We start from the raw sequence: 11,152 nt of genomic DNA on the forward strand, positions 1-11,152 counted from the left end.
ATGTTGAGTGCGGCACATTTATTTTCTTTCTGGAACATTTTCCCACCTATTCTAATCCTTCTTCCCACACAGCTGCTTTCTAAGTTCGACAGTCAAATGCGGTGGCGATAAGGAGCCTGTAACCTGTGGTCTTCTGGTCGTTTGCGTGATCGGATCGCCACGTCACGCCACGCTTGCTGAGCCCAACGCCATCTTGAGTGTGGCGACTTGATGGTTCCCTTCTTAGGGCTCCGCGTGGTCCTCTAAATGGCGTCCCAAACTTCAAGGAGTCCCCAAGGACTAGACAAACTGGTCTAAGGGGGCGATTATTTACCCCAGTAAACTCAGTATATAAGTTCATGTGCCCCTCGCAGTCCCTTAAGTGGGGTGAGAGAAAAGATAGACTAGATGGCTGGGCCCTGGAAGGAGCTCCCTGAAGCTGTCGCGACGGCAGTGGCCAGTCGGGGTAGGCGCCGTCCAAACCCCTGGAGTGCGGAGACTTCTGTGTGGTGCGACGCCGAAGGAGCTATCCCTTTCGAAGGCAGGAGCTAACACCGGCCCACGAGTCCCCTCGAAGCATGAATCTCAAGAGTGTGTGTGTGCTTGGCACGGGGCCCGGTTGTCGGCTGGCTCATGCGGCCAACGCCGGGGCTCGTGGTGGGCAACGGGGTCACCTCTTTAAAGACCCGGGGCACTTGGGGCCGGGCACAGGGTGTGGAAGTACCGACGGGGCGGCCCAGGAGCGCGGGTCTCGGCCTCACTCCCTCATTGCTCGTCGCAGGGCTTCGACCCACTTGCACGGGGACAATTCTCGGTCGAAAGGTGTCCCGGCGCGGGGGGCGGGCACCTCCTCGGGCACCGCACAGGGCACCGCCCCGGGCAAGCGCAGCCCGGCACCCGGCCTCCCTTCCCCCTCGCTGGCAGCCGTCGTGCGCGCCGGCCTCCGCCTCCTCTTCCCTCCCCCTCCTTCCGAGCAGCAGCGGGGAGGGGAGGACTGGGGGCTGGGCGCTGGGCGGGCGGCTTTGCCGCGCTTTGGCTTTCTGCGTCAGCAGCCCCAGCAAAACAGCGGCGGGAGCGCGCGCCTAGAGCGCGCTCTTGCGCCCCTCCCCCGCAGCGCCGGCGCCGCCGAGACCCGGCAAACTAGAGCACTGAATGACAGTGCGGTCGGAGACTGCGCAGCGCGGGACGCACCAAGGCACTGCCGCTTTAAGCACGCTTGCCCATTGTTCGGAATCGAGCCAATGAGCGAGCGCCCGCTCCCTGCGCTCAGCCAATAGCACTCGGGCAGAGGAGGCCGAGCGCCGCCCACTAATCTATATTAAAGGTTCTGGCGCCGCGTGAGTTCCCCACTGGCTGCTCTGAAAAGCCATCTTTGCATTGTTCCTGTGTCCGGCTCTCCGTTCGCCGCAACCACCTCCGCCGCGCGCCTCCTCCGCCACCGCGGACTCCGGTAGCTTTCTCGCCAGAGTCCTCGAACTCTTGGTTTCTTTTTAATCCGCTGCATCGGATCACCGGTGTGCCCCATCATGTCAGACGCGGCTGTGGACACCAGCTCCGAGATCACCACCAAGGTGAGGTTGGACGCCGCCCGCCCCTTCGGGTTCCGCGCGCTGCTGCTGCCGGAGCGGTGTTTGGCGCGCGCACGGCGGCTGGGCTGTTCCGAGCCCGCTGTCTCTTCGGGCGGAGGGATCTCTCGCCCCCGGCCTAGGCCCCCAGGCAGCTCACTCTTTTGTGTGCGGGGGAGGGGGCGGGAAGCGCGGCGGCAGGCGTGATGCCGGTCGGGGAGTGGGCCGAAGCCCGCGGGGCCCCCAAGGGGCGGGGGCCGAGGGGCTCGGGGGGCGGGTGTTTCACGGCTTCTGAAACTTGTTTGTGAGTCGTCTGAAAGGTGGCGGGAGGAGAGGGGCCGGCTGAGGGTCGTCAGCCCATAGGGTGCACGGAAATAACTTTGAAACTCAAGCGCGTTTGGAATCGGAAGTGCTGGGGGGGGGCGCGTGTGCTGGCGCGGGGCGGCTGCGGGAAGCGGCGGCTCCGCAACGAGCGCCCGCCGGCGGCGCTCCTCTTTGTTCAGAGCCGGGCCGCCTCGTTTCGCGCCTTGCGGTGGGTCCGAGGTGGTTTATCTGGACTAAGCGCTGATAAGGTGGAGTCGGGCAGCGGGTCGGCGGACCGCGACGTCGATTGTCTCCGCGGAGGTGTGAAGGTCTTCTCCGCCCTGGGAGCCCTCAGGGCGGGGGTAGGCGTCCTCCGGGGAGAGAGCGCCGGGAGCAGCCGCCCAGCTTCAGTAATTCACCAGCGGTGCCGGGTTTGGCTGTGGAGGAGGCGAGCCCACGCGCGGTTGGTGAGGAAACGGAAAGTGAAGGAACGGGGCGACGATGGGCGCCCCCCGCGGCTGCCCGGGAGCACCGTGTGCGCCGCCGCTCCGGAGGCAACGCGGACGAACAAAAGCTGTGGCCACGGCTGGCCGGTTGTGGGGTCGAGCCGGGCGCTGGGGGTTGTCGGGGCCTGGTGTTGTGGAGTCGCTGCCCTCGGTTTTGAGATCCTGCGCGTTTGGCGCAGCTCCGGTTCTGCGCACCGGGTCGTTCTCGCGGCCAGCGCGGGGAGCGTCTTCTCTCCGCTCTCGCCCGGAGCGCGGCACTTTAAGGCAGATTGGCTCTTTTAAGCTAAGCTCTGGTCTGCGCTCCTCGAACCTCTTTGGGGACGGGCAGGAGTCACCTTGGTGTCTCCTTAATCTCTATGCCCCTGGCGTCACCTCTGGCTTTCTCCCAGGGGTGACTTCCCCGGCGGAATGGAACTGGCGACTGGAATCTCCGCAAGGGCTCCAGCGGGCCCCCTCTGGACCAAGCCCGGGAACTAGTTGGGTGGGGGGAGGGTCGGCTCTTCCCAGTGCGGACGTCCGCGTTCGCTTCCCTCCAAGGTGATTTCCCGCCGGCAGCAATAAATAGCCCCGTGGAGCGCGTCCCCGACGGCCTCGGGCTGCGGGGCTGAAAAAGCCCCATGGACTTAGGGGCAGTCTCCCGCGGGACTTTGCCCGCCAAATGCAGAGAGGCAGGCCCGCGCATCGAGGCCTGGTGTGGGGGCGTCAAGAAGCCCCAGGAAACACTGGCGAGCACCTCGCGCGGCGGCGGGGCCAGCGCAGCCGGCAAGCTCCGTGTCTCCAGGGTCAGGGGCGCACTCGGCGGCCCTGGGCCACGTGCTCCGCGCGCGCGGAGCGTGCCGAGGCCCGCGCGCAAAGCCCGCCGGGCGGGGGCTGCGCGCCTGCGCGCCGCGTTCTCCCCGCCCCCACCCGCTCCCCGGGGCTTCGGCCGCCAGGGGGCGGGAGCGGGCGGCACCGGGGTTCGCGGCTTGGCGGCGGGTGGTAATGGGGCCGACAGGTGCCCCGGGCCGCTCACTGGACGGAGTCCGAGCTGTGTCTGGCTCGACGCCTGTTCGTGTTGGCGGCAGGGTCGGCAGGGCCAGGCGGAAAAAGTTACGGGGCGCCCGGGGTGACGCTGCCCTTTGGAAAGCGGACTGGGTCAGCTCCTCGAGGTGTAATCTGACGGTCTCTGAGATCGGGCGCGCGGGGCGGCTCTCTTCCGAAGGAGGGTCAGTCCCTTAAGCCCGGGCACGTTCTCTGGCCAAAACCTGCGACCTCTTGGGACAGCTGTCACAGCTAGGGGACTGGTGGGTTTGGGTTTTTTAAAGAGCTGGGCTGCCGTGGGCTTGCTTGGTGCTTAGCTCGGCGGGGAGGACTTGAGACGGTCTCCTGGGTTCTGCCAGTTGCCTCCCTTCCATTCCCTTCCCGGGCTAGCCCGCCCACGGGAGTTCTCCCGCAGTGCCTGGGTCCTCCCTCCATTACCTTATTTATTTATGGCACATACCTGCTGTCTTCCAAGAAGGATTTGTGAGAGGCGGAACTCCCTCTAGTTGGAAACCAGTCCGTGATGGGTGTGTGAGTGAAGTGTTCTCTGGCTCGTCTCCCCCGCCAGACGGGTTTAAGGCCGTGGTGCCACATGGGTCTTGTCCTAAGAAGTATGAATAAGGGGCAGTGGGAACAACTGCAGGGGACTCTTCTTGATGTGCTTTTTAAGGGTTGAGAAATTGGAGGAAACCCTGACCACAGACATGCTGGCTGTCCTGGGCCCCTCCTTCCCGTGTTTCCAAGTGTAACATGGGGCTGTTAGGACATTCTGATCAGCGCTGTATTCATGCCCCTGAGTTCTGGGCCTCTTTGCCAGCCCCAGGTTTCTTAAAAGACTTACTAGTTCCCTCTTACTTTTTGAAGGACTTAAAGGAGAAGAAGGAAGTTGTGGAGGAGGCAGAGAATGGAAGAGACGCACCTGCTAATGGGAATGCTGTGAGTGTCTGCCTTGCCCATGATGCCTAGCCGTTCCTGGCCAGGAAGTTCTCTCACTCCAGGTTGGGCTTAGTCTGGGGTGAGCGAGAAGGCTGAGCCCTTGACTAGTTCCTGCATCACGGTCTCCTGGTGGAGCTTTAGGAAGAGGAGTTGAGGTCTCTTGCCTGGTCTCGTGCTGCACATGCATTGGGTGGGGTGTGGGGGGAAGAGACGGCAGGAGTGGTGATCTGTTCTCATTAACAACTTGGTATGTTTTTTGTCGAGGAGAATGAGGAAAATGGGGAGCAGGAGGCTGACAATGAGGTAGATGAAGAAGAGGAAGAAGGTGGGGAGGAGGAGGAGGAAGAAGAGGAAGGTGATGGTGAGTAGCCTTGTTTGTCTCCACTATTAGGGGGTACCATTCCCTGGCTTTGTCCAGCAAAGGGACTGGGGTTGGGGACCAGTGGCTCACCTACAGCTGGGTTGGTACAGCGGGGCTAGGACTTTGCTGGTTTTAGGCTAGCAAAGCAAACCTGTGCCCCCACATGCACGCTCCCACTGGTGCCTTCCACACGCTGGTCTGTTGCTCTTTCCTCCTCTGGAGACAAGTGCCCATTAGGAGGTGGCAGGGTGCCCTTGGCTGCCTGGTTTGTCAGGCAGCAGGGATCAGGGATGTTCCTCTTCCCTGGAGAACCTTTGACCGGGAAGTTCCCCTGAGGAGCTGCGGTGTTTGTCTGTCCCTACCCAAGTTCAGGTTGTTGGTGGGTGGGTAGGGTATCAGGATTCTTCCTGGTCCTTGAGGGAAGGCAATGTGGTTTACCCTGGGGTTTGATTCTGCAGGTGAAGAAGAGGATGGAGATGAAGATGAGGAAGCTGAGGCAGCTACGGGCAAACGGGCAGCTGAAGATGATGAGGTGGGTTCTGGTTTTGGTGGGGGATTGGGACCTGAGACACGATAGCCAGAGGGGCTCGTTCCTGCTGTGCAGTCCTGAAAGGCTCCCTTATCTTGAGCAGGAACAGAAAGGAAGCTAGGCCTGCCTCCTCAGAGCTCTGGAAGCCTCTGGAGCAACCAGTGCCTGGCCCTTGCCTCTTTTCCTAGAAGTGGGGGTGGGCCCGGTGTGTGCTTGCAGGGGCTTTGACTATCTTTCTCTCTGCAGGATGATGATGTCGACACCAAGAAGCAGAAGACTGATGAGGATGACTAGACAGCAAAAAAGGAAAAGTTAAACTTAACAAAACAAAAAAAAAAAGGCCACCGTGACCTATTCACCCTCCACTTCCCGTCTCAGAATCTAAACGTGGTCACCTTCGAGTAGAGAGTCCCGCCCGCCTGCCCAACGCGGGCAGTGCCACCCGCAGATGACACACGCTCTCCGCCACCCAACCAAAACCACAACGTGAATTTGCAACAGGGGAGGAAAAAAGAACCAAAACTTCCAAGGCCCTGCTTTTTTTCTTAAAAGTACTTTAAAAAGGAAAATTTGTTTGTATTTTTTATTTACATTTTATATTTTTGTACATATTGTTAGGGGTCAGCCATTTTTAATGATCTCGGATGACCAAATCAGCCTTCGGAGCGTTCTCTGTCCAACTTCTGACTTTACTTGTGGTGTGACCATGTTCATTATAATCTCAAAGGAGAAAAAAAACCTTGTAAAAAAAGCAAAAACAACAACAAAAAAAACAATCTTATTCCGAGCATTCCAGTAACTTTTTTTGTGTATGTACTTAGCTGTACTATAAGTAGTTGGTTTGTATGAGATGGTTAAAAAGGCCAAAGATAAAAGGTTTCTTTTTTTCCTTTTTTGTCTATGAAGTTGCTGTTTATTTTTTTTGGCCTGTTTGATGTATGTGTGAAACAATGTTGTCCAACAATAAACCGGAATTTTATTTTGCTGAGTTGTTCTAACAAAGCTGTCTCAAGCCTGGTTTTTCTGCATTTCAGTTTCTCTGTGGTGGGGGCAAGGACAGGAGGAGGGGGCATTGGAAGGATCTTGAATTCAGGCCCAGCTATATTTCCTGGGGATAGTGGGCTAAAGACCCCCAGTTGTCAAGAATGGGTGGGAGCAGCACGGTGGGTGGCCACGGAGATCAAGAGCTGAGCTGTGGCTGACCACTAAGACCTTCGGGAGGGTACTGGAATTAAGGGTTGTGAAGGGAAGGCCACTTACAGGGGTTGGTCTACTGATTGTACCAAGAGCCATTTCCCAGGACCGCAGTATTGTATGTCAGGTGGATGAGGGTGCTCTGGAAGATGTCCCCATCCCCAGGCACTCCTCAAGGAATGGGCTACATGAGGCACTGTTAGACACCACCCCCCAGAGTTGGGGTGGGTGGGTGGTGGCACAGGCCAAGTGTGAACATGGCCAAGACCCCAGATAAGCCACCTGCCCATGGGGCTACCCATAACCTAGGCCTTTCCTCCTGGGTCCTCACCCAATTAGTTGGTGACTGTGGCTCCCCCTGGTGGTGGCATGTGGCACCTTGTCCCTCTGGACTTCTTTTCAGGGCCCGAACGCAGGCTTGCCCTAAGTCCCCAAGCTCTTTCAAGGAGAAAGAAGTGGACCTTGGTTAGGGAGGTCGGCCAGCCTTCCCCTTGAACACAGTTGGAGATGGTAGATGAGCACTTAGGATTTTCAGAGGCCTGGTTGTGTGCAGTGATTCGGGAAAGCTAACGGAAGTGAGGGTGAACAGGAGTTCAAGTCCTTGGGGGCAGGAGCTACTAGAGCGCTCTAAGCTTCCTGGGGCTTGCAGGTAAGCTTCACAAGTGGAACCCTCCACACACACACACACACACACACACACACACACACACACACACACACCCCGCCCCTCGCAAGCTTCCATAGCGTGCCCCTGAATCATGCCCATTCTCTAGGGGTTCAGCGAGGGTCAACACCTTAGCTGTTGGGGTGCTGAGAATGGGACAGTTTGTTCACTAAGGATGTAAAAGTAGGGGTTCTGTTCCCACTTCTGTAACCAGCTGCGTGATCCTGGGCCTCCTTTATCCTTCCTGGATGCAGCTGGTTTTGGGTTTTTTTTGGGGGGGGTGTGAAGATTTATTTTGAGGAGGGAGAGAGAATCTTCAGGAGACTCTAAGTGCAGACCCCAACGCGGAGCTCAAATTTACAATCCTGAGATCCTGACCTGAGCAGACACCGAGTCAGATGCTCAAGCGACTGCACCCAGGCACCCCCTGAATGCAGTCTAAACATGCATGCACTCACAGCTGCAAGGGAAAGGGGGACAGAATCCTCAGGAGGGACACCTCTGTCTGGAATGCCCAAGTCTACCCTGTAGTCAGAAATGGGTGGGGACAGAAGCCAGCCACGTTCCCCACCCACTCCGGTTCCCCAGCATCGTGGCCATGTGGGAGTTCTTGGATCACATTTGGGCTGACTTACACACTGCTTTATCCAAAGGAAGAAACCTGGGACCCCAGTTTCTGCTGATAACCACCCCCTATCGCCCTCCTATCTTCCCCTGCCCTCCTTCCCTCTCAGGCCTCCACTTCCTTTGTTAGGGAGCCTACAAGACACCTACCAGTAGCAAGGGATGGGAGGATGGGGCTGTTAACTGAAGTATCCATCCACAACTCCTTAAGGACCATCTATGAATAATGGGACCCTGAGCACAAAGACAGGGGGCCTGACAGCAGGGAGGGCTTCCCTGGGGAGGTGGCATTGAAGCTGAGACTGGAAGGGCCAGGAGGATGAGAGAGGAGATGGGGGACAGGTGAGGGGGCAGGAGTGGTGCATGGGGAGGCCTTGTGCAGGAGAGTGCTACGGGTGCACCGGCAAAGGGGGTGGCAGGCTGTGGACCAGGTACAGAGCTAGGATTTGAGGAAGCCACGGATGGTTTGAGGTAGAAAAGCTCCTGGAAAGCATTGATGTGACATCTGCAGAGGCAGGGGACCCGGATTAAAGAGGAAGGGTCAGGTGGAAGAGAAACAGGTGCATTTAAGATATCACATGGGGTAGGGGTGCCTGGTTGGCTCAGTCTGTCTCCCTTTAGCTCAGGTCATGATCTTAGACTCCCAGGATCGAGTCCTGGGATCGAGTCCTGCATGGGCTCCCTGCTCAGCTCTGCTCAGCGGGTACTTGACTTTTCCCTTTGCCCCTCACCCTGCTCATGCTCTCTCTCTCTCATTCTCTCTCTCTCAAATAAATAAATAAAATCCTTTAAAAAAAAATACACATGGGTTAAAGTGTCAAGATTCCGGGACAGAATGGGTGTTGGAGGCAAGGATCCCCCAGGTTCTGGCCTGAGCCCTCCAGCACAGGGAGGTGCCATTTACCATGTGCCAGGGTCTGGAGATGAAGGTCTAAAGCTGCATGGAGACCTCCTGTGTTTGAGGTGAACTGTCAGAGGCTGGTGGGTACACAGGTCCGGAAGGCCGGCAAGAGGCCTGGCTTGGGCCAGAGTAATGGAGGCCGAGGTATAAACCAGACAGGCCAGGGAAAGGGCCTAGCAAGAAGACATAAGGCTTAGGTCACACGAGTGAGCACAGGGAGCTGAGTGCTGTCTGTCCCAAGAAATGAAGGCTCCAAGCCCAAGGCCCCCTCTCCCTTCATCCTCTGCCCTGCCCACATCAGCCTCCCTGTGTCCAAGGCAAACTTGGGCCTGGCACAGGGCATTTGCACTGGTTATTCCTGCTCCAGGAATGTCTGATTCCCAGACTTCTCATAACTTGACCCATGTTAGGTCTCAGCACCCACGTTATCTCCCCAGAGAGGCCTTCCTTGTCCCTGACATCAAGAAAGTCGTCCCCAGTTCTGTCCCTCAGCCACATAGCACTTCTCACAAAGTGAGCTTGTTTATTTACTAGTTTGTGTTTTTTGACTGTGCCCTACAGAGGCCAGGGGCCATGCCTTATTCACTACGTTTCCCTGCACATAATATTCTGTTTGTTCGTTCCTTCGTTCATTCATTCATTTGCATGTGTACTGAATGTTGTCACTGTGCTTGACTCCATTCTGGGCTCCAGAGATACAGAAAAGAGCACGAGAGAGGAGGTCCCTCCTCAAGACACCACAGGACACCTCTTGGTGGTGGAACGGCATTCTACATCCTTGTCTTCCCCACCCACATTTGTGGTTTCTGCCAGGTGCCCCATTTTTTTTGGGGGGGGGGGGTGGCGGGAGGCTTGCCCTTTACAGGGGTTGGAGCCTGTGGAGTAAGAACAGTGTGGAGTGTCCTCCCTGGGCTGCTCAAACCCCAGGCTGCCTGTCCCTCACTGAGCTGTACCCAGACAGCTGCCAGGGTCAGATCAAGGCCTTGGTTGGAGGGAACTTGCCACCGCAGTTACCACCCCCCCACCCCTGCTGTGCACAGGCTCTTGAGGCAAGACTGACCAGCTGCTCTCTGTTCTGCTTCCCAGAGCAGCTCAGTCCTGCAGATGTCCACAAGGCCCAGAGCCTGGGCTGGCAGGGGCCAAGAAGACCACAGAGCAGGCAATGGAGCTGGCATCAGGCTCCCAGGCCCACTCAGGCTCTGGCCCTGCTCAGAAGGGACTACTCCCCTCAAAACCTCTAGAAAGGAGGTGAGAGGCTGAGCCCCATCCAGACACAGACGCGACAGGCATGTTAATACAGAGCAAGTAATTGAAACTTGCTGGGCCTCAGTCTCCTCCTGTGCACAATGGCAAGAAGAGTGTGAGCCAGGAGGTAGGGTCAGGGCTGCCTTTCTTAAGATCCCATGTCTGCACCAAACTCCCTGCTTCTTCTGTCCCAGCAGCCTAGCCTCACCGCAGAGCTTCATCCCACCAAAAGTTTGGCCTGAACAGTCCTTGCTGCCTTCGGCAGAGCCTACTTTCCTCTAGTCCCGAGACTAGCACACTATTTATCACCGCCTGATGACCTGTTCTCGGAGTCCAGAGTCCCACCCATCCTCATTCCCAAAATCTTTCTAAAAGCCAAGGATCGGGCGGCCCATACAGCCCAAATTGGGAGATTTGCGAGCGACGGGCTCCCTCTGGTGGACGTAGGGGAACTGCACGGGGCTCTGCCGGGTTCTGTACCGTCCAGTAAAGAGCGGCCTCAGCCACCGCGACTAGGGCTGAAAGCCCTTCCTCCCTCTCTGTTTCTGGAGCCCCGGTCAGACATGAGAGTCAGTGGTCATTTCCCAAGCCTTCCCTCTGGTCAGCTGATGTAGTCCTTCTTTTTCTCAAAGGGAGACAGACCCCAGGCCTCTCCAGAGCCTGAGCTGAGGCCAGGGTTGTTTCCTCCTTGGGTTCTGGCCCCCTGGGCTCCTTATTGCTTAATCTGTTCGAATGCTTGGTGCGCGACTCCTTCCCTGGGCAGGTGCAGCTCTCGGTCCTCTCTGCTCACTACTCATAGTGACTGCTGACCTAAGTCCCAGTCCCAGGGTCCTCAGCTGCAGGGAATGGGGGCCAGAGTTTGAAGGCTCCCAGCTGCCCTCCTGGCCACTCTTTGAGCTGTCCATTAGGCTGCCCTAGGGTCTGTGCCGCCTCTCCCTGCCTGCCGTTGCTGGCCCAGGGGTCCAAAGACCTAGGTCTCGAATGCCCAGCCTTCTTCTGTCATGCCTCCTATGTGGCCTCCTGTGTCCGGGGTACAGGCCAACCCTGCCTGCCTCAGGACCTGGCCACTCCGTGATCCCTGCCTGTTGAAAACTGCTTCATGGGGACAGAAACCCTGCTCCCAGCTTTACATGGAGTAGTCCAATTTTGCAGTGTGGCTGTCAAACCCCAGCTCCAGGTGCTTGGAGGGAAGGGTAGGGCCAGCCAGGATGGAGGGCAGGGCTCTCCCCAGGACTTCCTCTCCAGAGAGCTCAGCCTCCACTCACAGGGTTTGCTCTGAGTTCAGAGAGGTGACAAAAGCTCAAATAGGAAACACAGCTGAAACA

At 57.7% G+C, this 11,152-nt stretch overlaps 1 protein-coding gene across 2 annotated transcripts; it reads left to right on the forward strand.

Moving 5' to 3' along the window:
- Window positions 1–1,322: 1,322 nt before the first annotated feature.
- Window positions 1,323–5,526, forward strand: PTMA (prothymosin alpha). Of its 2 annotated transcripts, none has more exons than XM_047721943.1 (5): window positions 1,323–1,550; window positions 4,238–4,309; window positions 4,574–4,670; window positions 5,129–5,202; window positions 5,446–5,526. In XM_047721943.1, the coding sequence occupies exons 1-5, from the start codon at window positions 1,506–1,508 to the stop codon at window positions 5,491–5,493; spliced, it is 336 nt and encodes a 111-aa protein (XP_047577899.1). In that variant the 5' UTR covers window positions 1,323–1,505; the 3' UTR covers window positions 5,494–5,526. The 2 variants fall into 2 exon arrangements, with proteins under 2 accessions (XP_047577899.1, XP_047577901.1); XM_047721945.1 differs by having other exon boundaries at window positions 1,324–1,550; window positions 4,577–4,670.
- Window positions 5,527–11,152: the final 5,626 nt, after the last annotated feature.

The sequence above is a fragment of the Lutra lutra genome, chromosome 3, assembly GCF_902655055.1.
Source record: "Lutra lutra chromosome 3, mLutLut1.2, whole genome shotgun sequence".
Lineage (NCBI taxonomy): Eukaryota > Metazoa > Chordata > Mammalia > Carnivora > Mustelidae > Lutra > Lutra lutra.